Below are 25579 nucleotides of genomic sequence, written 5' to 3'. Positions count from 1 at the left end.
ATTCCCAAAGGATCGCAAAAGGGGCAAAGAGAGGTATTAAAAGCTGCATCTAAGCAACACATCAGATGCGAACCATATATCTAGCCTAGCCCGTTAAGTCCTTTACAACTCAACATAAAATTGACAATGAGAAATAGCCTTGGATACCTTGCTCCTACCAAATATAAAGACAACATATTTGCAAGTATTCGATCTACCAGGGGCTAGGATTAAAAGATCGTTGAATAACAAAAGGATGCAGAGTCGGGTCCTGTTACTGAACTACATCGCGTATGTAGATAATCTCATACGAATATCTGATTAATTGATGGAACAGTGTTGGCTGAAAAAGAAAACAGGCAAAAACAGAAACCATCTCACTCTGTGACCAGAGGTTTAGACATCACCATTAAAATTTTCTTTCGAAGAGAGCTGCCGGCTCTGATACATCGTTTCGGTTCAAGAACCACAGCTCTCCGACTATATAAATAAGAATCTTAGCGTCCGTCTCGTCTGATTTTAATATATCCATTATCCTATGTATAATCGCAACCAATATTTTAGTAACAATAAATTTTTCATCGTACAAGTATCAATTACAAAAATACAACAGTGGAACAATCCTGCGTGAGATTCCTAATTTCACTCTCATCCCGCAATAGATGTAAATCACTAATAACCCCCTTGAAGTCTAGAACAGGCGTATATCTTGTTCGCTACGGAGCATGCAGGCGACCTTCCACCTTCCACAAGCGGATCTTCTCCACCGCTGTAATCGCCGCGCCCTTAGCCAACTGTGCATAGTTGGTTTCGATGGCATTTGCCTCGGGACTGCCTGGGATCACTCCATCCACTCGTAGCTCGTACATAGCTGTCAGGAACAATGCCACCTCCCCTTCGCCTGGGGCCCCACCGTAAGACAACAACATTGTGCTCTTAGAACCGCTATCCGTGGTGGTGGCCTCAACCTGCGACAATCGGTTAGTCAGAGGTTTCGGCGGCCCACAACCCACGGAGGAAAACGCTAATGAAAGGGGAGGGAGGCACTAGTACGAACATGAAGTCCCTCTGCAATACGAACATCCTGGTGCAGAACTGTCCCCCGCGTACTGTGCACAGCTCCATCGGCCAGCGTTAAACTCCGTTTGAACTCGGTGGCCGTTTGGTCCGCGTGCACTTCAGTGCTAGCGACATAGTCGGCGAAATCGTGCGGATTGCGGCCGCCGCGACGTAAGCCCTTCCAGAATTCTCCATACGTAAGAGTTGGAGTCATCCCCTGGCCATTCACGGGAACTGTGTAGGCCACATTGAAAGTAAATGTTGATTCAGCCATCGTTGCCGCTGAGAAAATAATGGAAGAAATTGATGTGGATTCGGAAACAAAATGATCCTTAAGCCTGAACAACTGAGAGTCATAAATACCCCATGTTCTATGTCGGTCATTCTTCTAAGGGAATGAATATGTATACCATTCGGTACTAATGCGGTGTCCGGAACGGCCCGTTGTCTCTATAGCCCCACGTCCGGTGCGCCTCGGATTTTCCCATGGTATGACCCCTGACCGCCGATTTTTCATTGCCTAATTTCGGACACCAAGGTTGAATACATAGTTGGGATATACTATTGTAACATTAGTTTGGCAGTACAGAAAAGTGCATACTGTCAAACCCGGTTAAAATTGAAGGATCATCGGAGAGCAAATCCTTCGAAAGTGGTTTTCTGTCGAACTAAGAATATAGGCCCTAAATAAGAACCGAGGTTTTTGGTATGGTCTAGTGGTAAGAATGACTGTATTATATTTCCCACATTTTCTAAAGTGGTGAGGGTCTTGGGATTCTGTGTTATGTAATGTTTTTCGACCCTTAGAAGGTTTTGTTTAAAACCGTCAGAATCCAAACTCAAAAGACGGAAGCTTAGGTTAAGCCAATAGAATAATAGAATAGCAGAGGTCACGCGGGCGGTAGACCCAAAAACTTTCGAAACTTTGTACAAACAAGGGGCATTAAGCCTAATTAGGCAGCCTTGTCGCTCTTTACTATGGGAGTGGGAAGGAGGATTCGAGCAGTGTATGTACGTAGTTACTGTTGGTGGGACCTACAGTCTGATCTGGGAGCTGATCGAGATTTATAAAAAAGATGGGGTCTATTGTAACGGGGTTTGACTGTAGCTACTTTAAAATATATATAACTCTCGGACGATACTCGGACGTTCCAGTTGTTGTAACAATTTTTCAGCCAAGTGGTTAAATGCTCATTTGGACTCACTCAGGTTTACCTAGCTACTTAGGCACCTAGGTAGGGGAGCGGACTCAAATCCTGTCTGGATTATACAGGTTGACAAGTACACAAGACAAGTATTCGAAATTCATTGGTGTGCATGTTTTTGTGGATTGAAACTGGGTTATGAGATGTTGAGAGTACAGGTTCGAAAAAAGTATGTTTACAGTTTGATAGTAAGATATGTATCCATTCGAGTCACACTATTATAAGCCTAGGGCTTTGTGTACCTAGAGGCAGCTGTGACAACGTGCTTACCACTTGCCCATGGGCTGTCCATGTGCTTGTCCACACGGGAGATCGATTACCGTTGTCGAGGTCTAGTTGTGAGTGGAATATGCACACCACCCAATCTATACTCGTGATTTCAAAACGACTTCGGCCGTCGCATCCGGCAGAATGGCGAGTCCGTAATGCTGCTGCTTCGGCCTCGGCTGCCCTTCTGGAAGTTTGATGTCGTAGTTGCGGAGAATGTGCGCCATTACTACTTTCATCTGGCTACTGGCGAAGAAGCGTCCTGGGCAGGCCCAAACGCCATGTCCAAAGTTGATATTGTCGGTTCCAGTTGTAACATGTTGATACTTGAATTCGCTACCGGGAGCCTCGCGCAGCCGGGAGAACCGAAATGCATCGAACCGCGTGGGATCCGGGTATAATTCAGGGTCCATGTTGAGTGTGTGGGCGCGCACCATGATTCGCGTCCCTTGGGGTAGATACTGGCCTGTTGGTAGGCGGAGTCCATCGGGGTGGGTGACAACTCTGGGCATGTTGGCTGTTGTTCTGATTAGTATGTAATAGATGAGAGATCATAACTAGGCATTCTATAAGGGTGGAGGCTAACAGACCTAGCGATGGCGGACTATGGCGTTGAGATTCTCGCACAAAACTGTCCAGCTTTTTCAGTCGCTGCAGGTGGTCTTTGTCGATAGTCTCTTGGTCACCAAGAACCTCGTCTAGCTCCCGTCGCAGCGGTTCGATGCATTCCGGGTAACTCGCAAGGTCGAACATCAAATAGGTCAATGCGTTGGAGAGGTTGTAAATAGACGCAAAGGTCGCCAGGAGCTGATCTCTCGCCAGCTCACGTGCAGATGCTTTGGTGTCATATCGCCCTTGGAACCATCGAATCATATCGCCTCCTTGGGTGTCTGAAGGTTCGCCCTTATCGTCGCCTCGTGCTATTTCCTCTAGCAGCGGCGCCATCTTTCTCGATGTCATCTCGCGCATACGCATGAGTGCTTTAACCTGTGGCAGAAATGGAGCTACAAATGGTCGGACAAACCGGTTTAATGTGCGCAAGTGCAGCCAGGCCTGGGTAACATTACCCGTGTAGTTGACTGTCGCCTCGACCCATTCCTCGTCGTGACTCAGAGGCACCCCGACAAAGGCGCGACCGGACATCAAGGAGGCGACCCGACACATGGCTGCACGGGGCTTTAATGGCGTCCAGTTCTGACAAGAACCAACATTCTCGTCGATTGCGTGGTGGACCTCTGCATTGAAGGAGGCGAGAACCGTGGGTGTGTTGCGAGTGAGGTCGTGGCGCATGGCGGCATCGAACTCTTCCGTTTTCGTACCCATGTAGGTATATTCACCGAGAAAAACATCGTGATGGTGCTTCCTGACGTTGTATATTGTCATTACTATCCTCTCAATCAATTGTCCTTTTGAATACTATTATTACTTACTTGATGGAGACATGTGTCTCAGGGAGCGACTTTATGAGATCGATGCTGGATCGGGGTAGGATGACCATCTCCATCCCCACCAGCGAAAGCACAAAGGGCGAATCTGGATACTGAGCTACCTCATTAGCAATGTTATGATGTCTGTTATGGTCCAGTCATAGACACACCTTTTTATGGGCTTCTTCAATGGTTTTGACCACTTCATTCTGGACTTCAAATATAGGGAGATCGAGTTTGGCCGGATGACTTCGCTGCACCAACGAGACTGCAAGATAAACGGAGAAGGAGAAGACAACGAAGAGCCCAACATGAGCTGGGCGCACCCAGGACAACTCTGGTTCCAATAGTAGTTCTGACATTGTCATGTTGATGATGTATACGGAACGACAGGTTACAAGTGACTTGTGACTTTTTGTTCCTCACTTCTGATTTTCAACCTTGCCGCTCCCTGCCTACATATTTAGGCTAAGTGGGTACTGGTCTATAATTGTTTTCGATCTTTCCTGCGGTGTTCTATATCGGTCCGTTATCGGGTCATTATAAGCTTTTAATAGAGGTCCGAGGAAGACGTGCTCAATAGGGATGCGAACGTTGTCTGACATAGCGTGTAGCAATTTATCGTAGGTGATACCTAGGTATAGATACCTCTTTGGATATTTCTCCTCTTATTATTTAAACTTCGAGTAAATATATATGACTCCTATCACAGGTCTTCGGAGGGCTTTTGTGAAACACACTGATGAAAGTAGGCAGGTAAAAATTCTACAAATCTTAACCATTTTTCTTTTAAAGTATAAAGGACTCCTCCACGAGATTCAAATACCATATTTATCAATAATTCGTATACAAACAGAAAGATCTGGTCGATCATGGAATATATTAACACAGTGCATAGAAACACTGTAGTGGGCACTGGGATCAAGCACAAGTAGGTATTGCCCCAACTGATCCTGATAGGGACTTTCCATATAGAGCCCCCGGTTTTAGCTATTACAATAATACAAGATTGGATACTTTCCGCGAAGCATACTGTTACGGCCAATAATTTGACGATTTGAACAATCGATAGCTTATGCGCCCAAGCAACAGTGGATTTAGTCCACCTCCAAGGATTTGTCCCAAGTAACAAAATGCAATAGGCCATACAGTAAATAATTCAATGTCCATATGTCGGCGCTGCTTTCAAGACCTCTTGAACTGCTGGTCGTGCTAGCATTCGGTCACTCCACGCCTCGACATGAGGCCAGTCTTGTATTTCCACTCCCATAAACGTAAACATCCACGGCATGGCGAACGGAAGATACGACAAGTCGGCTAATGTCGGGCGATCTGGGAGTGCAATGTAGTTCTGCTCGGGAAGCGAAAGTCTCTTCTCGAGGATATTCCACTGCTGGAGACAATTGCTGTGCAATCTGCGAGATACACGGGATTAGTCAGATACCTTGCTTGCCCGAGCCTTCCTACCTTTGCGGTTGCGATGGTACTTACTTTTCAATAGCCCGGGGCAACTGAACGGGCTCTTTGCGATTGGGATATCCCCGGAGGAAATACAGCCAGTACTTTGCTGTTGCTCTGTGTGAGTTGTTAGGGTCCATCCATCTGATAACAACATGATATATCAAGGATGGATATTACCCTAACCCAGCCGTCTGGTAGGCTGTCCAGGACAAAACCTGCCCCTTTTCCCATGCTGTTTGTCCAATCCACTGTCCGTCTAAGTCAAATCGGTCGGCCAGATATTGGACGCAGGCTGTCCCTTCAAAGACGACCACATCCTGCTCAGTCTTCGGATCACGGTCTTTGAGTGCGGGCACGTATCGCTCGGGGTGGATCTGGTAGTACCATTGCGATTTGGTGTCGATCACGGAAAGCACGTGGGGAATCACCAGCTCCTTTGCCAAAATGATCGGCTTGATGTAGTTGATGTATGATGTCTCGTCGGCTGCATAGCATTAGATCGGAATAAATGAGGAATGGGAAACGTTTGTTATAGCCTACCTTTGATGATGTACAGAATGACTCGCCCATCGTATTCAAGGTCCCCATGAGCGACGTACTCGTTGTTCTGTGCCATAATGGGTCTGCGTAGGTCTAGATAGCAGATGTGGATTCTCTGGTCTCTCATATTGCCGTTCAAGTGTCGATCCACGGTTAAATATTTGGAAAACACGGAGAGAGATCGTGGAGCAGGCCGAGAGGACCCGTGAGCAGGCCGCACGGAAAAGGACTTAGTGCTCCCCTCGGTGGCGGGTGCCACTTCCTAGCAGCTAGAATTATCCCATCCGGGGATATCAAGATGGCTACGAATAGTGCCTCGGGTGCAGAGGTGCTACGGAATCATGAAGACGGCTGGCTAAAAGCTTTCGGCCCGGTAGCAAATGTGAGGAAACCGACGTGGGGAGTGGTGGGTGGGGAGTGGTGGCTCACAAGGTGGACACCAAGACAATGACGCTCATACCGGAGCCAATGGAGAGTATGGTGAAAGAACTAGTGAGATAAAACAGCTGCTCGTGGGGTGATTCCTGTGGGGATATTGAAATTCATCTAGGCGAGCTGATTAAGCTAGAAACCTAGTAGTAAAGGCTAGATAGTAGACGCCTTAGGATTACTATAGTACTGAGAATATATATATACTAAAGAAAGAGGGCAATCATATAAAACTACTATAAATATACTCTAATAACCCTAACTAGTTAACTAACGTATTTCACCACCGAGTGGCCACCCCAAAACACCATAGTAAATGTGATATTTTACAACATTATATCTTAACGACGGTACTCTATATAGAAATTTCCTAATAGTTTAATGATTTTTAGGTGATATATAGCCTCTTTACGGACTTTTAGGAGTATATACGACTTAATGATTGAGATATATATGTTTCTAGCTGTTTATATTATAATTTTCGGTATTTTTTGAAATAGCGATAATATAGTATTAGGCTTTCTCTAAAATTGATATAAAGTATTAATAAGTCTTATCGATTGCTATCGAATAACAATAAAATCAAATAATAACGTGGCTGCTAAGATATAATGTTGTAAAATATCGCATCTACTATGTGTTTTCGAGGTGGCCGCTCGCTTGTGGTGGCCACTCGCTTGTGAAATACGTTAGTTAGCGCCCCCGCCTATCGTGGGCTTTCCCAATTATACGTAAGGCCAATCTGCCTAGCCAACGCGCCCGCCTATGGGCTTTGTTGTAGTATAGGTAGGGAGCAGGGGGGGGACGAGAATTTAAAAGCACAATCAATTCAAGATACTGCGAGTGCTAGGGAAAGAGGAAGCACAGCATAGTGGCTAGGCACTAGGTCTACTAACGTCACCTTACACCAACGCCCACTCCGATCGCCTAATGCTAACGACAATAACGACGAGGACAACGAAGCATAGTGTCGTGATCCGAACCTGTTTGTGTATAACCTACTTGCATGACGCAGAATGTAGGATGCAGATCTAGAAGTCCCAGTGATATAGGGATTTGGTGACCCGGGGAAGCTAATGCGAGAGGAGGGAAGTTAGAGAAAGGGATAAGCGAAAGGTGCAGCATTGTAGAGAGAAGAGACCACTCTGCGCCCGCGGGGAATACGGGATTGATCATCTGCGGGTGAATTGACTTTCTTTACAATTTCTTTCGTTCTGTTTGTATTATGCTAGTTAATGTATTCGGTAAGCGAGCTGCGCAGTCCGATACATATAGTAAATGCGATACGTATGTAAAGCGAGCTATATCGAGTCAATAAGATTGACGGTTAAATACGGGGATCAAACATCCACTGGACGACATGTTCGGACACTTAGTGGTGTGGTGGGACCCAGACCCCTGCTACTTTCGTATGGTTTGTTATTTGATGTGGATCACCGAAGTATGCTCGGAGTCCGTTCTTAGTCCGGAATGCCCCCAAACGGCCCGTAGATGATATGCCACCGAAGTCTCCACTTTTAGTTCTTTGTTTTGCCATTGGGTTCAGAGAAATGGCATTTTTAAATATACAAAAGAAGGCCCGTGAAGTGTCATAACTCACATTAATTTTCAAATTTTCGATCACGATCACAAATCAACCATGACCATCTTCGACGCCCTCATCATTGGTGGAGGCCCGGCCGGGCTATCGGTCGCCACTGGCCTCGCGCGTCAACTTCATCGAGCTATCGTATTCGATTCTGGGGTCTATCGCAACTCCCTCACGAGCCATATGCATAACGTCGCTACGTGGGATCACAAGCCGCCGGAAGAGTTTCGCCAGGCCGCTAGAGAGCGTATTTTATCGCGTTACGACACGATCCAATTTGAGAATGTCGAGATCAAGAAGGTCGCACGGAATACCGAAGGAGGCTTCAATGCTGTCGACTCCCAAGATCGGGTATGGATAGGGAAGAAGTTGGTGCTCGCCAATGGAGTTCGCGATATTTTCCTAGATATCCCGGGATATGGAGATTGCTGGGCGCTAGGAATGTAAGCATCCCGTGTTATTTCCTTTTCGTTTCTTTTTAGTTTGCTGTTGCTACAGCTTACACTACACGGCATACTAGATTCCACTGTCTCTTCTGCCACGGATTTGAAGAACGAGGCCGCGAATCTGCCGGCGTGCTCGCTATCGGCGATCTGGCAAATAGTATGCCGGCGATGCACGTCGCACGTATGGCCCGGCGGTTCGCCACAATCGTCACAATCTATACGCACGGCGCGCAAGAGCTCACTCAGGCACTAGAGAAAGCCAGCGGTGATTCAGGTATTAAGGTCGATAGTAGGCCTATCGCTCGCCTGGTCAAGGGACCGGGTCCATCGGACGTGGAGGTAGGATTTGAGGATGGTACCCAAAGGATGGAGGGATTCCTAGTGAGAATACCCCACCCCTAACTGCAATGAAGCGTGGTGAACACTGACCACCTATAGGCCCACAAACCCAAGACGGAAATCAATGGCCCGTTCGCGGAACAACTAGGATTGCACCTCACGTCTGATGGCGATATCAAGACAACAGAGCCGTTCTATAGTACCTCCGTCCCGGGCGTGTTTGCGGCGGGTGACTGCGCCGGGCCAATGAAGGCAGTCGTAATGGCCATGTCGTCGGGGACGTTAGTGGCGGGAGGATTGGCTGGACAGTTGCAAGCGGAGCTGTACTCGGCAGAGCCGAAAATTACAGAGGATTCTTGAGATCTGTTGGAGATACGATCTATGATGTAAATAGACTTTGGAGCATGCAAGGGTCGCTAAGCCCGATTTTATCAGAATATTTCCTTCCTACAATGGCATTTGCACCACCCCCATAATATGGCACCGTCCTTGTTAGTTCGTTCAGTTGGATTTTTAACCTTGGAAGTAATTTATGGCTTATGTAACGTAATAGAACATGCACTTTGATAGGTGTCTTCGATTTATTAGTCTTCCAAGCTTCACATAATTCGAACACTGAAAATCTGGAATCATCGCAAGGCTCTTGTTATATCAGTATGGATGGATGGGATCCCATGACTCGTCTCAATTAGGTGCGAAAGCAGTTTGTCGGCCATCGAACTCCAGCAAAACTCTCAAACAATCATTAAACCCTTATTTGCGTTGAAATTCTAGAAATTCTAGAAATTCTAGCCAAATTCCATATTTTGCAATATTTTGAGTCTCGGTACATTGCATCATTTGATCATTGGCTATTCTGTATACCTACGATGCCTAGAGTTTGAGCACCATATCGTGGCTAGGATTCCTCCAATCCCCTCTGCAACCGTTGTAAGCCCTGTTGGAGAATATCCTCCCTCAAGGCAAATGTCAATCGAACCCATCCTTTGTCCCCTTCGGCAGTATGATAGATCTTTCCCGGTCCCACTAGCACTCCAGCCTCTTTCAACCGACGGATCATGGCAGCTTCTTCTTCCCATTTGGTTGCGTTCGGGACCAGTCGCGCAAATACAAAGAGGCCGGCCGATGCAGGAATGTATTCAATGCCATGGGTCTTGAAAAACATGGTGATGATCTTGTATAAGCGTCCCAGGCGCTGGGAACTGAGGGTAAGTAACTGCGGCAGCCGAGGCGATGTGAGGAGCGTTTTGGTGATTAGCGAGCTGACCGACGAGAAGTTTAGACTAGCCGAAATACCCAGGTGGAGAATAAGAGGTTGGTTGTTCTGGGACACAGTGCAGCCCTAACACGCTTGTTAGTGGACTAGTTTCATGTGCGCATATTTTACAACACTGACTAGTCGTAGTCCATTACAGCCAAAACCTTTGCTGATGCTCCATATCATGTGCACCCGCGATGGATCTCCGCCCAACGCCGCCACATCTAAAGATAAGATCGATGTGAATGGAATCGGACCACGAGGAAAGTCGGTACTCGAAAAGGTAGAGAGGGCGTAGACCTCGTCCGAAATGAGATTGAGATTGCGACGGGCGCAAAACACGACACATGCCTCGAGGACTTCCTTAGGATAACATTGCCCTAATGGATTGTGGGGGTTGGTGAGTACGACAGCTCGAACTGTTTGAGAAGTGCTTTTATATGCGTTATCTAACGCTGAGATCAACTCGGCCGTGAATTGGTCCTCCAAGCGGGGAAGAGAGACCGTAATCGGAGTGACCTGAGCTCGGATATTGAAGTGGAAGTCGAATCCGTCTGCCAGATTCAGTATCAAACTCCCACGTTTTATTTCATCTTTTGATTTTCCGCGTTCTATCGGGTAATACTCACTCCAATATGGACCAGGTACCAAGACTGCATCTCCCGGTTCGCAGATGCTATACATCAGGTCGTTGAGGCACGCCGACGCTCCCGCTGCGACTGCCACATGCGAGGACGCAAGCTTTTTGTTAGGCCGGAAATACGCATCAAAGAAGGTGGCCAAAACTTCCAACAGCTCAGGATCACCCAGCGGGCTCTTGGGGTATGCCAGATGATCCGTCGCAAAGCTAGATTGCACGCCGTTTTTGCAGATTGAAACTATTTCATCGGCAAGCACCGAATTCTCGCCGACAGACATATCGATTGGACTAGTGGCCGAGTCATTGCAATTCTTGTCTAATTTGGGAAAATTGAATCCGGGCAGGAGTTGGGCAATCGTCGATCCGGCATGGGTGGATAGTCCGGAGGAAGGGTTCATGTTGCTAAAGATATGATTAAAGGTATTGACGAAAGGAAATAGTTCATAGGTACAATGGCGACGAGGATGGAATGTTTCCATACTATTACAATATTACTGCGCATTTTTAGCTGATTCTAGACCCACCAACCCTAACTGACTGACCGAGATACGGTCCGATGAGATGCAATCCGAACCACACCTCGAAGGGGAAATTGATGAAAACTATGGAGAAAAGAAAATTCATATTTGGTCTCATTGTATTGCTTATTTCGTTCTCGCTCGCCTCCTAATCGGACCGCTATTGAGTGCCGGGCATACATGTAGCCGGCGGGGGCTCCGTGTCGGGCGTATTGAAGAGGGTTCTACAGGTACGAATTAGAACCTTGTAATGTAGAGAAAGGCGCACTTGATATATAATCTTCTTGTATGAATATGAGGCAGGAAAAGTTGCCAGTTATCAACTATCCTATATTGCCTATCCTTGAAAATGGCGGACATGGTCTGGTACTTCGGCTATGGATCCAACATGAAATCGTCTGTTATGATCAACCGCGGAATTACTCCTCTTTCTATCAAAGTCGGCGTGGTGCCAACGCACTTTCTCACATTTGACATTTTTGGAATCCCTTATACGGAGCCTTCTTTCGCTAGTATCGCCCTACTTCCTTCGAAATCAGAGACGGACGAGGTCGCAAAAGTTTATACACTCTCGACAACAGATACATCGCCCATACCCCCCGTCCATGGAGTGCTGTACCAACTCCGGAGGGAGGACTATCTCCGACTCGTCCTGTCAGAAGGATCTGGGGTTGGATACGATGAAATCACTGTCGAGGCATACATCCTCAAGACACAATCCGATGGGACTAAGCGGACAAAGGAACAACCTATCATGGCGCAAACATTGAAAGCAAAATATCCCCGGAGGCCCAATTCAGGGCCTAGTCGACGGTATATGGTATGTAATGTTTATTCATCTTGGTGTTACGGAAGAGAGCCATCTCCAACCTCCGCTGAAGGTATTTGAGCAGAGTGGTTTCGTGACATTTCTGACTGATAATAATAGGGACTGATCCTTGAGGGATGTAAGGAACATAATATCCCGGTCAGCTATCAGAAATATCTCGAGTCTCTTCCCGTCTACGGAGCCGATTCCGTCAAGAAGTCATGGTTCCAGACCATGGGGGCCTTGCTGTTCCTGTTCTTCTGGCGACGGGTAATCCAAGTGCTCGCACGAACGACGAAGATTGTCGTTGATGATAGTGGGCATTGCCCGCCGTGGCTGGGGCAAGTCATTGTAATGGTGTATCATTTTATGTGGTTTTGGCATGACCACGTGCATTCGAGGATCTGGGGCATGGGGCATGGCGACCTGATCAATTACGGGGGCCGGGCAGTTTGGTAGTAAGCATGGTAGCATGATGGTGAGCTTCTGTGATGATAGAGGACAGAGGATACCATTAAATTGGCCTATTAATTAGTTTCCCGAAGAACCCGAATTGATCTGTAGCTTTCAGATGCCGACATCAAGTAACCTTCCTCGGACCGCAATGCGGCCCCCGAAGGACCACCCCGCGACTTTATATGAACCCAACAATAACCTCTCGAAAGCTCTCTAGCAGATTAATTCGTATTGTACAACAGAATAAAACCTCAAATGGAAGAATACCTTGAGAGAGCGTACAAGCTCATGGCCAAGACCCCCCTCATTGGTCCGTATGTCACATCCTAGTACGGGATAAGTGCAACACTGACAATGATCAGACGGTCATAACGATTTTCCTTTCATCCTTAGAGGGTTTTGTCAGAACAAACTGGAGCAAGAGGGCTTTGATCCGGATCATTTGCCCATCGGACAGACTGACTTTATCCGGCTAAGAGAGGGTCATGTGGGTGGTCAATTCTGGAGTGCTTTTATTCCCTGGTTAGAAATTCACTCTGGACAACCCACCCTTAGCGATCACTTCAGCTAATAATATGGGGGTTACCCTCTTTCAGTGCAAAACCCGAAGACAATGCTACGGGAAGCGACCTCGTGGTCACCCAGACCCTCCAGCAGATCGACCTCATCCATTCCCTAATCGAGAAGTATCCACGCGTCCTCGGCCTAGCCCGCTCGGCCGATGAAGTATGGCAGGTGTTCCGATCCGGTCGACTAGCTAGCCTGATAGGGGTTGAGGGTCTACATCAGATCGCTGGCAGCGTGAGCGTGTTGAGAATGTATCATCGGCTAGGAGTACGATACATCACATTGACCCACAACTGCGACAATCGATACGCCACTTCGGTCAGTGCCATGTTCCAGATACTGCTCTTCATTTTTAAAGGCTCTATATTCTGTATTCGGTATCGGAGCTAGTACTCGGCTGATACCTCTGTCCAGAGTTCCTCCGCCTCGCAGACGGGCTTGTCAGACGATGGGAAACGCATCATCCAAGAAATGAATCGGATTGGGATGTAGGAACCCAACTGTATGCCCGCACAGAAATTTTCCAACCTAACTCTCGTATAGGATGGTGGACTTATCTCATACCAATGATGTCACACAACGCGACGTTCTCCAGATATCCAAGGCACCCGTCATTTTCTCGCATTCCTCCTGGTGAGTTAATTTTGCAAGTTGTCCCGATGGCAAGAACCTGCTAACCAGCTAGTGTGGGAGTGACACCGCACCACCGAAATGTCTCAGATGAAGTTCTCGGCCTCCTTCAGCAGAACGGTGGGGTGATCATGGTGTGCTTCCTGCCTCAACTCGTCGCCCCGGCACCAGTTGCAGGAGAAGAAAAGCAAATTGCAACGGTCTCCCATGTCGCGGATCATATCCTCTACGTGGGCAAACGGATCGGATTAGCTCATGTGGGAATTGGGTCCGACTTTGACGGCATGCTCCACGGGCCCCAGGATCTCGACGACGTATCGCAGTATCCGAATCTCGTTGCCGAACTACTCCGCAGAGGGGTAAGCGACGATCAAATTCAAAATATTTTGGGACTCAATGTCCTTCGAGTTCTGCAGGGGGTCGAGGATACTGCCCGACAGATCCGCCTGTGCGAGAGTATCACAGTGCAGTGTGATGAAATTGCCGCGATATGGACGCCAGAACAGGAGTCGTGGATACGACAGGCGGGAGAGAGCCGGGTACGAAAGAAGGAATGATTGAAAGCGGTATGCCGATCGCGTTTGACTTGAAGGTACTTGACATGAATCTTGGTCTAGCTAGGTTATGTGGTCTCTGTGTTTTGCTCCCAGTCCCCTTCAATATTTCCAGATCTCTACATAGTATCGTTCTCTTGGGGTATCCCCTCACTACTTGGGGAAGTTAGATTATTAAAGTTGACACGAACTTGATTATGTATTTCTATGTCGCCTTGGTGCCACTTTTATATACATCAGCATTGACTCCATTTGGCCGGATAATCCAACCAATGCCACTATAAAACGCCAAACGCCCAGAAAGTCAGAATCAATCAATCAAAGTTCAATTAACCTGTTGCCGTCTAACTAGTTGCGTATGACTATGCAGGCGCTTCATCCAAGTGAAACAAGAACTCGAGTCCAAACCCCGAGTTGGGATTGCTCCCAAAGAGTACGCTGATGCTGATTCGTACAAGAGTGAGGAATCAGCCCATTCGTGTAAACCCATACCCTTTAAATCCATAAACCCATACATAAGAAATTAAAAACGACTGTCATGGAGTTCCAAGGTATCAAAGTCAATCTGAATATGTAGGACAATAGAGTGTTCTATTGACCCAGAGTCAGACATAGCGGCAGGGACTAAAGGCGTTTGGAAAATTCATTTAGCCGTGGATATCTGTTAGCGGTTGGAGCGACCTTTGCGTGCGTATTCGAGTAGAGAACCCACCTACCCAGCATATTTTGGTCTCTCGATAGAGATGATTGTTCCAGTAAGTGTTGTCTTCAGAGATATATTATTGGTATTGATAGAACCCTAGGTCTAAGCACGGTTATAAATGTTAACCATAAGCACTACTCCGAACTGAGTGTAAAGCAAGTGATACGGCTAGCTTACCCAGTGAAGAGGAGAACGCTCAAGGCAATATGCTCTAAGGCATACGGGTCGATTCAGCACTCGTAGTTCTACTTCATACTCGACTTTGCATGTAAAAGGAACCCTGGTGCACTTCCCAAGAAGTGGATTCAGAGAGGTGTAGGAGTGTGTATTCTCAATCTGTGTCTATATACTACTTGTAACCTTATAATTCAACGTTTTTGTAGCAAATTCATAGAAATCCAAAATAGAAGAGGAGAGCGCAATGCGTAGTGGGGAGACAGGCTCCCCACCACACTGGGTATTCTATGGATATAGGTAAGTGATAATAGAGGGTTGAAAATATAATTTAGAATGGAGTAGAAGTTGGTAGCTCGTATACTGCTTCCAAGGCTCCTTCGTCGCCTTTTCTATCTCCATCGATAGTAGTAGAACGTGTACTAGGAGATGTAGAAGATGATAGAAAAAGGAAACTAGTCAAAAGTGATGCTGAATGTTGAACGCTTAATGTAGTATATAGTACCGTCCTCTTGTGAAAGGATTTAAACAAAATTGAGAAAGAAGCTTTGAACCAATGTTTTACAACATGACAAGTGCTTCCTAGACTGCAGATAACAATTGGCACTCAAGAATCACCGCGCCTTAGGCGAGTGGCCCAGTCGTAAATGTATTGGCGGTCTTTAGTGGTCGCAGTGGACAGGCGTTTTCCCTCAAACAAACCGCCGGTTGTAATCAAGTGCAATAATTTAAAGCCAAGACACGGCCGATCGTCCAAGTCGGAGCCATCAAATACGGTCAAGCAATACTGGGGATTAAACGGCTGGAGTGAGCTATCAGGTGTCTTGATAAGAGCGGCTCCGTAAAGGAGCTGGTGCTTTCCCTCTTTGAGACAATCTTCCAGGTCAGAGGATAGGGGGCTATTGGTAGCCGGCATCATTCGGAGTTCACCTGAGTCCATGAATATAGGAAACCGAAGAACCCCAGGAGAACAGGTTGCTAGTTTGTCCCAGATGCTTGATACAAATTCTCCATGAGAGACTTGCTTCACCCATTTACAGGATGGCTGCGCAGTGAAATCCCTTTGAGTTACCCATAATGTGAGTGGCAAGTTCCTAGCAGCAGCTCTCAACGAATGAACACCAGATAGTTCAGCCAAAGGAAGGACTTTATCCGGGTTTAGGCCTGCATAGACAGAAGACAAAGGAAGCTTAGTTCTGGTCAGATGCTGCAGAGTACTTATTGCACTGAATGATGCCGTTATGCATGAAATTTTTCGTACTATGTGGAAGTCGCTTGGCCGAAAGTATGATTTGAAGGAAATGTGAGCACAAACAGACTGATCGCTGTGAAGTATTGGATGATCGCTCGTTGCACCAGTCCAAAGCTTCTGTAGATGAGAAATAAATTCCGCCGTGACCAAGAGTGGATGCTCTAGATTGAAGAGATTCAAAAGTCTGATGGCTTTTTGCATGACTTCATAACCTCCCGAACCAGGTGGATTGAGAATCGCAACCAGCTCTTCCGTCGCATCAGGGAGTGTGAGATGGCGAAATGAGAAGAACACCTCATTGGCATCTCGAATGACGGATTGTCGCTTCGGCGGGGTGGAATACTCAGGCGGCAACTTTTGAGTATCACGTTCATGCAAAGTAGGAAGAGAATTGCTGATTGTTGTGTTCATTTGGCCAGAAAACAATCTAATGATCTCATTCCGATGGATATTCAAAGCCCAGTCACATATAAAGTCAACAATCAAACACAATTGCAGCGCAGAGTCATGTCTCTGAATGCACCCGTGCCAAAGGTCGATTATACTCTGTCTTCATGTCAGTCAGGCATTCTGGCCACTTCGAAGAGACTTACTGTTTCATCTCCTCTTGGAACACACGCATAGACTCTCCATTCATCCCCACTGAAAGCCAAAAACCAAACTAGGCTGTTTCCCTCTGGCTCTTGCCTTCTCTTTCTCAGAGACCTTTGAATATCGACAATTCTTTTTATGGGGAACGCAGTCTGCTTCTCGATAGCCGTAAACCCATGTGTTTGAATCTCAGATTTGGCTTCGAGAATCAGAAAAGGAAACAAGATATGCTCTGCATCCTTTACTGGACTGGAAACTAGCCTTGAATGGCCTTGAAGGGCAGGGCTGAGTATTGGTGATTTCTGAAGCCCGATGATCATATCAGGGTACTTGGTTCCGATCTCAGGAACGGAAGGATCGTTGATTCCTGCGTGCACCTGTTTGGCAAATATTGCACTATTGATGACGGACTAGCAAGCAAACAATGTTAACCATCTGATTTTCTAGAAGATTGAATTTGATCCATTTACCTCATGTCCATCGATATCGCTTTCAATGCACTGACAAATTCCCACTCCTCCCTGCGCTGTTTGCATTTTCTGTCCCTCATTTGGTGTCATCGGCAGCGCATCAGGAGCCCACCGTCGCTGTTGACATCTCCGGCTGAAGCAAAATTAGATTCGATCCGAAGTTGAGTTTTAGACGTTTAACTTACCACTCTCTGTCTTCCTCAAAACGGGCTAGTAGAGGGAACTCTGTCTTGGACCTCCAAGTAAACTCGTTGGCTTCAATAATACGGCAATCATAGGCAGCAGAAACAAGACGGTTAGCCTTGTCTACCGTTTTTGCCCTTCGGGTGCCCTCCGGAGTATTGGCTTGGACTTGATCCAGGTAGCTGTTGTATTTAATGTCTTCGATTTTGCGGATGCTGGTGAATATGGCTGAATTTCCTTCCGGCCAACTAGCAGGTGAGATGGGCCCCTCGAACTTGATTTTGTGTTTATCAATCAATTCCCGTTCCTCCTGCTTGGAGAGCTTCTTCTTTCTAGATGATTGCTCCATCGCGATGTAGATATTCGGGGGGAAAATAAACCTTAGTCAATAGCGCTATAACTTCGGAATATGCGAAACCGCAATTTTGAAGAATTCGAAGCGATGGGGGACACTGCGCTATTTTTGAGCCGTCGTTGTGCTAAATATGGTCCAGTGCATAGCCGCCAATGGCGCAGCTACTCGACATCCATGCTAGTCCCTACATTCTCACCAACTGTAAGTGGGGTGAAGTGGAGCACAGGCATATCATCGGAATGCCCGTGTCCTATGATATCTCGAATTCCATGTTAGTCTCTAGTCGCTTGTGTGAAACTAAGCCATACCGGGGGTAGTTTCCAGCCCCCATAGGAGGGGAAATGGGTCAACCTTTTCTTCCTGCGGTTAGGAAATTTCAATGTTTTTATATTTGCGGTACTATGGTGACCCGGACATTTCGGGAGATCACTATGGCCGTACTTGGTTATATTTTCAGAAAATGGGATGTCAGCCAGCGTCGCCATAATAATGCTGCCCAGTGGTTGGTGGAATTGTGGGGTTTAACCAGAAAATCTGTCCAGGTAGCAATTATGACTCGTTGCACCTGAGGAGCCAAAGATTCGCCCGCCAAGCAATGAGTACACTACGATATCACACCCTTCATACGACTTCCAGCGCCAGAATAGTTTTGCAGGGACATCCTTGCATATTTCCTTCACAGACTAGCGATTTCCCCTAGAGGCTGGCGGCTATCGGACGATCGACCAAGACGTTATCGTGGAAGCTGTCATTTTCGTTCTAGATCGGGGAAAATAGGCTGCGGACCTGGACATGCTCTGTATCAACTTCGGAGCGCTGCCTCGCATAATCAATCAATGCGACCGACATGAACGCGGAGACCATGACCTGGAATATGACTATAGCTCCATCAATAACTATGATGAGCCGGTCGATAACCCAGGGGGCGTGGGAACATTCCGTGTTCACGGCAATTGGGCAGCCCGCTCGCAGCTGTTAACATCCTATCGCAAACAGGCCAAGGGCATAGCATTGAGTTGTTCGGGGCGGGTAACATTTGTTTCAAGTGTTTGGAAGCAATCACAGAAGACAATGTAGATTATCTGATGGCTAAAAATCGCCATTGCCATCAGTCTGTATAGACTGAAGTGACAGGGGGTGACTTTTATACATATGCAGATTTATGAAATACCTGAATAAAATGAGCACCATCGTTCTAGATGACGTGCCCTAAAAGACCAAGTTGTATGCTACCTCAATCAAGAAGTCACTCGTCCAAGCCGATGTTCAATAGTGTATAGATGCTCCTTGGTTGTTCTAGAAGAGAACAGCCCCAAACTATTACGTCCAGTTCAGCTAGAAAAGCAGTTAGAAGCCGGGCCGATAAGCTGTCTTAAAGGCATTTTGGTTAGAGGCTGTCATTAAGGTGATAATCTCAAGACAAACCTATAGGAAACATGGCGATTTCATTTGAAGCTCTCACATAAATGTGTGATGATGTTAAAGAGGAGGTGGTCAGCTAGGCATTATTTGATAAAGCATAACGTATTCTGTAAGCGACCTGGCCATGTAAGCGGGCTGGCCACCCCCCAAACACATAGTAAATGCGATAAAGTATAACTTGATATCTCAACAACGATAACTTTATTTGATTTTATTACTTGTCGATAGCTATTGATAAGGATTTTAAATACTATATATTAATCTTAGGGAAATCGAAAAACTGCATTATTGTGGTATAGAAAATTACGGTGCTAAAAGCCAGTAATATATATATCATAATCACAAAGTCATATATATTTCCTAAACTCCCTAGAGAGGCTAAATATCACCCAAAGAATATCAGTATATAAGGGAAAGCCTTCTATAGTCCACCGTTGTTGAGATATCAAGGTGTAATTTATCGCATTTACTATGTGTTTTGGGGGTGGCCAGCCCGCTTACATGGCCAGCTCGCTTACCGAATACGTTATATTGTACGGAATTCTCCCATCAAAACCACGCACAAGTTTAGCCTTCCCGTCATCAACTCGACTTACACCATATATGTTGGATGAAGTCTTGGATCAGTTCCAACACTTTCACTGTAATTCTTGTCTTTGTACTTGTAGACTATAATGTGACAAACTAAACTCCCGATTGTTACTCCAGAGGACGATATTCCAATGGCGATCGTTCGCTTGGTTGAAAATTATGTCAATAATACAGACAATGCCGGACGAAACAGAAGGCTATTGTTTATTGACAGACAAAGACCTTCACCAAAAATATCTACCAGTATTTTGTATAGGCAGGCGCAGTGAAAGATAACCCTAGCGTTGTATATCACATGGAAGTACCCTGTATCGCTTGCGCGACCCGCGAACATTCCGATTATGAATAACTAGAAAATCCGAAGCCTATCAATCCAAAATATGCCTGAAGAACCATGCTTTAGGGAAATATCAAATCTGTTTGAAACTCCCTAGGTGTTGAAGAAATCAGCTAGGTCAATAGGACAACCATACGTTGGATCCGCCATCCCGGGCGGGGATTTCTGAGTCTGGTCCGCTGCCATGCGTGGGGGAAAAACAGTTTATTCTAACTAAGTGTCGTAATTTTGGGCACCTGATGGAGTGGGCAGCTCTATCACGTTTTGATTATCGGCCGCCTCTATGGGAGCCACGTCCTTTTGTTACTATATATTCGTATTGTCAGGCGGAAAAGACTTTTTTGCATAAGCATTAGCTAGGTCACATATATCTACCCTTAGGATCTGTATACAACCTCCTTGCATTTGCTAAAATGTCAGCAAGCTAGTTATTTTTGAGACATAGAGAACATTTTATGCATTGCGCTTACTGATAAGCTTAGGCTGAGTGATATCAATTATTGTAGCAGTCGAATGCTGAAATGCCTCTATTTCTTGCTTTTATACGAAGATTGTTAAGAAATAAGCCAGTGTTAGGGAGTCTAACATATTATCCGAGGAAGGAACTAGAAATCCAAGCTATACCAGACTAGAATTAATAAATTGATAGTTCTCACCATACTCATTCTGGCTTATTGTAGTTACATCAAGGTATATATAGCAACGTGAGCGTTATCTAACAAATACAGCGAATCTATATCTCAAGATATCCTGTGTCCTCTAGGGGTTCACGTCCGCATTCACCGCTTGTTCACCCCCTAATCTATCGTAGGGACTTCGGTGCATGACTTCGAAACTTAAGTATCTTGGTGAACATCTCTAATTATCTATATTTCTTTAACAAATTCTCTTGTGTATTCCCCCACACACCTAGTTAGATACGACCTAATTGCACACGCCGATTGTTGCATTTCAAGAATTCAAAATTCCAACGAAATCGAGATTAGCAGCATTGATGAGTTGGACGCCTTTATCAGTTATTATTTCATACAAATTGCAGTAGGCTAGATCTCAGAATAAGATTTTCCGCATTGATGTAGCTGGACGCCTTCCCAATTATTGTTTCATACGAATTGTAGGACGTTGCATTGGAGGATGAGATTTCCGGTATTGTTGCAATTGGACGCCTTACTGCTTATTCCTATATCGAAGTTGCAGCAGGTCACATCCTAAATGAGATTTCCGGAATTGATGCAGTTGGACGCCTGTACTACCTATCCCTCCATACAAATTGCAGCACGCTGTATCCCATAATGAGATTTCAATACAGGTTCCTTTCGGCCAATGGAATATGAGAGAATCTATTACAAATGCATATTCTATAGTGAGGGGTAGATAAATTTACAGCGATGGAAGAGAAGCCATAAATATGGCTTCGATCCCAGGCATGAAGAGATTAACCATACCCTCCCAAAATCAACATCATGGACCCGTTACATGACAAAGTTTTGGCCAACAATGAAGTAAGTGAGACTGAACTGGTTTATAACAAAAGACTAACGGAACAGACCATACCTAAAGAGATTGGTGTCCGCGAGCTCCGCGATGCGATCCCCGGTCATTGCTTTCGCCCATCCTACATTGTCTCATTATGCTACTTGCTGAGAGATATCCTCGGTGTTGTGACGCTGGCAATATTGGCAGCATTTATACTTCCTCAAATTACAAGCCCTTACTTCTACACGTTATCATGGTGTCTTTATGGCTTCACCCAAGGCCTTTTCGGCACAGGTTTGTGGGTATTAGCTCATGAATGTGGTCATGGCGGGTTCTCCCAAAGCCAATGGCTCAACGATGCGATCGGATGGTCTCTCCATTCAATGTTACTAACGCCATATTTTGCTTGGAAATCGACACATCGCCGACATCATTTACACGCAAATCACATGGAAAGGGATCATCATTATGTCCCATACCGTCGCGATGCATATGCTGCCAAGTTGAACGTCGAGCAGAGTAAATTAGAGGACTTGGCAGCTGATACTCCCGTGGTCACTACAATCCGGATAATTATCCAACAGACCTTTGGGTGGCCTTGGTATCTTCTCTTCAACTTGACCTCAGGCCCAGAGAGCACACACCCAAAGAGCCCTGGGCGATGGTGGCAAAATAGCCATTTCGACCCCACCAGTTCATTGTTTAGCCCCGGTGATTACATGTCTGTGATTATCTCAGATATTGGAATAGGTTTGACTATCAGCGGACTATGGTATTTAGGTAATTTGTTCGGATCAAAATCCATCATCTTGTTCTATGTCGTTCCTTGGCTGTGGGTGAACCATTGGATAGGTATGGAATAGCTCTGCATTCACATGTGTCGTATCAGCAATATTAACAAAAGCCAGTTGCAATCACATATCTTCACCACACTCATCCATCATTGTCGAGATATGAGCAAGATTCATGGAGTTTCCTGAAGGGTGCACTTGCCACGGTTGACCGCGACTTTGGTTGGGTGGGCAGATTCTTTTTCCATAATATTATTGATTTCCACGTTATTCACCACTTATTTTCGTGAGTGAATCTTCTGGTGGAATCCTCCAGCCTCACAAGCTGATAACTGCTTTTGCTACAGACAAATACCCTTTTATCATGCAGAAGAAGCTACCCGGGCCATTGTTCCTATTTTGGGCTCTCGCTATTACCAAGATAAAGCCTCCTCGTTTGTAGGAGGGCTTTGGCAGGCGTTCACTGAATGTCAATGGGTTGAGCCTGGACAAGGTAATTCCACAGGAAATGGAGAGTTACGGTTTCAGAAAGGACCTTCCCCAGCCCCAGAGTACAAGATGCGCCATTGGAAAGATATCGCATCAACAGAGTGCAAGGCTTGGATGTGAAGGCTGGAAAGTTGTGAAGTGAAGTGTCAGATGGGAGATTCAAAGTATAGATGTGAATGACTGCCACAATACTGTTATAAATGCCTTGTTTATTGCGTTTGGGCTTCATTCAACGTTTGTAATCCTTTATCTTGCACTCCCAGGTAGTGACCAAAAGGACGGTGAGGTTGGAGTGAGCGGATCGCAGTAGTCGGGGGAGTAATGAAGTTGGCACTTGAGGAATATGTTGGCCAAAACCTGAAGGGTTGTCAGGTCTGAAAGTCATCGATGCTGGCACCAACGTGTAATTGTACGATGAAACAAGAAGCTCCCCTATGAAGGTGACAGAAATCTGGTGTGCGAACAATGTATGATATGAATGACTGCTAAGAAGTAAGAACTTAGCGCTATTGGCGAAGTAGCGCGTAATTACAAGCTAAGTCAACCGAAGCATAGGCTTTCTTTGGTAGGTGTCTCATACGTGGAAATTATGCCGGCGACAGGATTCGAACCCACACTCTCTAGGTTTCAAAAATAGGTCCCTAACTATTTCATTCACCTAGAGCCTTGCCTGGTGACGTACTTACTGTTAGGCTACTCGCCGGCGCCTGGCTTTCGTTCTGGTGCACCGACTCCGTCAAACAGCAGTTGGTTCTAGTCGGGGATTCTATCAAGGGCGTTGGTCTCGTTGCGTTTGGTTGACTGAGGAGCTTTTCAGTTGTCGATATTCATCAAAACGTCGACTGGTCACTCGGCGTAGAACTGCTGTACCTGATATGTCTGCATCCATGTTTCTCGGGTTTTTCTCTGATAGAGATATATCCATAACTCTCAGATTTGGAACAAGGATTGAAGGCAAATAGAATAATGATGTGATATTTGCAGGTTTGGAGAAGTTGAATGAAGGCAGTGAGGGAATTGATAGACCGAAGCTTTCGACAAGGGTGTTCTCACTTTATGAATGGTGGCAGTGGCGACTTGGTGTCCACTCATTAGCGTTTCCAAGTGAAGTTTACCGCTATGATGTGAATATATGGAGGATGATTGAATGTAGAAAAGTATCAGATCCCAAAAAGTAACCCTGCGATCTGTGTAAGATGACAGCAGGCAAGCCAAGGAATTGAGGTAACTGAGATATTGAATTTTTTGGGAAGGCTATTCCCACTTGCTTGGTAGACGTCAATAACCCAACCTATAGGTGTAGAAGACGATGGGTATTAGCCAATGACGATAGATGATACTGTGGAACGAGAACTCAGTCAGAGTCGACAACCATGCCAATCAACTGGCCAGGACAACGTCACCATCAATTGAAACTGAGGCAGGGGACGGTTTACGGAGAGAGACGGGGAGAGAGGGAGAGAGGGAAGTGAGAGATGGAAGGTGGAGGGTGCACTCTACGGCGATCATTAAGTGTTAATTTCTTATGTATGGGTTATATAGGTTTGGATTCATGGGTTTACGGGTTACAGGAATGGGCTGATTCCGCACTCTTTACAATCAGCATCTGTAAACTCTATAGGATGCACTGTTGTAAAGCTAATTTAAATGATATAAATAATAATCAAAATTAATTTTTATAAAGTTTTACTTTTTTACAAGAGGTGCTTATTTCTATTAAGGGTTTATATAATACGTAGGGGTACTGCAAGTATTACTACAATTAACTAGAGAAAGTGGTATTAATCCTCTATAAATACTATATAGTTAACTATATCTCTTTATACTAATACTTAGCAATCCTCCTAGGTACGAATTTATAGTCAAATTGGATCTTTATAGGGTGGTTTTATATAAAGTTTTATAAGAAATCTAGTATCATAACACTAAATACAGTATAATATCTACGTAATTCGTACTTCCTACTATGATAATATAATAATACTAAATATATAGGTTAATATAAACATAGAATATAGCCATTAATCAGCTACTTTATACACATCAAGAGTAGATTTATGTATTGAAATAGGCTTTTGATAGGCTTCGATGGGCCCCTATTCTTAGGCTGTGGGTTGGGCTTTGGGCCCATTTGTGGGCTATGCGGAGGTCTAACGGGGACGGTGTAAAGATTACGCCGTTACCGGTCCGCCGGTGTGATTACTATTCAGCACCGGACCGAGTGCGGCAGTTTACGTGGTATTCTTCAGTACGGTAAGGAGAAGGTCAGAAGTGGCTGCTTGCCCTCCATCGGTGTCTAGCATTTCTGTAACAATTGAGGCGGCTGCAGTTGGTTGAGAATGCACAGAGTATTTGAGTGTAATGACAGAACGGGTTCTTGCTGTCTATAAGACACTTTACAGTGACGGTCCATAAGTGTTGACACCTTTGGGCCCCACACCACTATCATTATATAATATTCTGCCGGTTCAATCACCTTAGGGGTTGTTCAAGCTTATCGACCGTCACTGTACTCTGGGCGCCAGGACAAAAAATGTGGAGTTGCCAACCATTCCCGAGGGAATAATACAGTAG

At 45.7% G+C, this 25579-nt stretch overlaps 9 protein-coding genes across 9 annotated transcripts; 4 read left to right on the top strand and 5 right to left on the bottom strand.

The window, feature by feature from the left end:
• Positions 1-695: 695 nt before the first annotated feature.
• On the bottom strand, positions 696-1312 carry N7537_006876 (SRPBCC family protein; the record flags this gene model as incomplete). Its single annotated transcript, XM_056897933.1, has 2 exons — positions 696-947; positions 1037-1312. The coding sequence occupies 2 exons, from the start codon at positions 1310-1312 to the stop codon at positions 696-698; spliced, it is 528 nt and encodes a 175-aa protein (XP_056753718.1).
• A 1296-nt stretch (positions 1313-2608) lies between these two features.
• On the bottom strand, positions 2609-4299 carry gliF (cytochrome P450 monooxygenase gliF; the record flags this gene model as incomplete). The annotated part of the gene is made up of 4 exons (XM_056897932.1): positions 2609-3027; positions 3101-3873; positions 3941-4050; positions 4108-4299. The coding sequence occupies 4 exons, from the start codon at positions 4297-4299 to the stop codon at positions 2609-2611; spliced, it is 1494 nt and encodes a 497-aa protein (XP_056753717.1).
• A 797-nt stretch (positions 4300-5096) lies between these two features.
• gliG (glutathione S-transferase gliG) lies at positions 5097-6014 on the bottom strand (the record flags this gene model as incomplete). The annotated part of the gene is made up of 4 exons (XM_056897931.1): positions 5097-5352; positions 5429-5512; positions 5576-5882; positions 5939-6014. 4 exons carry the CDS (start codon positions 6012-6014, stop codon positions 5097-5099), a joined length of 723 nt encoding a protein of 240 aa, XP_056753716.1.
• Positions 6015-8006: 1992 nt separating this feature from the next.
• Positions 8007-9100, top strand: gliT (thioredoxin reductase gliT; the record flags this gene model as incomplete). Its single annotated transcript, XM_056897930.1, has 3 exons — positions 8007-8398; positions 8476-8782; positions 8840-9100. The coding sequence occupies 3 exons, from the start codon at positions 8007-8009 to the stop codon at positions 9098-9100; spliced, it is 960 nt and encodes a 319-aa protein (XP_056753715.1).
• A 538-nt stretch (positions 9101-9638) lies between these two features.
• Positions 9639-11036, bottom strand: gliI (aminotransferase gliI; the record flags this gene model as incomplete). The annotated part of the gene is made up of 3 exons (XM_056897929.1): positions 9639-10082; positions 10137-10552; positions 10628-11036. The coding sequence occupies 3 exons, from the start codon at positions 11034-11036 to the stop codon at positions 9639-9641; spliced, it is 1269 nt and encodes a 422-aa protein (XP_056753714.1).
• A 469-nt stretch (positions 11037-11505) lies between these two features.
• Positions 11506-12423, top strand: gliK (gamma-glutamyl cyclotransferase gliK; the record flags this gene model as incomplete). The annotated part of the gene is made up of 2 exons (XM_056897928.1): positions 11506-11976; positions 12085-12423. 2 exons carry the CDS (start codon positions 11506-11508, stop codon positions 12421-12423), a joined length of 810 nt encoding a protein of 269 aa, XP_056753713.1.
• Positions 12424-12675: 252 nt separating this feature from the next.
• Positions 12676-14156, top strand: gliJ (dipeptidase gliJ; the record flags this gene model as incomplete). The annotated part of the gene is made up of 6 exons (XM_056897927.1): positions 12676-12730; positions 12783-12942; positions 13017-13305; positions 13402-13475; positions 13531-13620; positions 13673-14156. Coding segments are annotated over 6 exons (1152 nt in total), but the record flags the coding sequence as incomplete, so codon positions are not given.
• A 1499-nt stretch (positions 14157-15655) lies between these two features.
• Positions 15656-17893, bottom strand: N7537_006869 (Peptidase S58 DmpA/arginine biosynthesis protein ArgJ; the record flags this gene model as incomplete). Its single annotated transcript, XM_056897926.1, has 4 exons — positions 15656-16846; positions 16894-17301; positions 17362-17494; positions 17547-17893. 4 exons carry the CDS (start codon positions 17891-17893, stop codon positions 15656-15658), a joined length of 2079 nt encoding a protein of 692 aa, XP_056753711.1.
• Positions 17894-21712: 3819 nt separating this feature from the next.
• Positions 21713-23125, top strand: N7537_006868 (uncharacterized protein; the record flags this gene model as incomplete). The annotated part of the gene is made up of 4 exons (XM_056897925.1): positions 21713-21751; positions 21797-22577; positions 22634-22802; positions 22864-23125. The coding sequence occupies 4 exons, from the start codon at positions 21713-21715 to the stop codon at positions 23123-23125; spliced, it is 1251 nt and encodes a 416-aa protein (XP_056753710.1).
• Positions 23126-25579: the final 2454 nt, after the last annotated feature.

Source organism: Penicillium hordei (genome assembly GCF_028827395.1).
Source record: "Penicillium hordei strain IBT 12815 chromosome Unknown utg000003l_segment0_segment0, whole genome shotgun sequence".
Lineage (NCBI taxonomy): Eukaryota > Fungi > Ascomycota > Eurotiomycetes > Eurotiales > Aspergillaceae > Penicillium > Penicillium hordei.
This window is presented reverse-complemented; position numbering and strand designations above follow the sequence as displayed.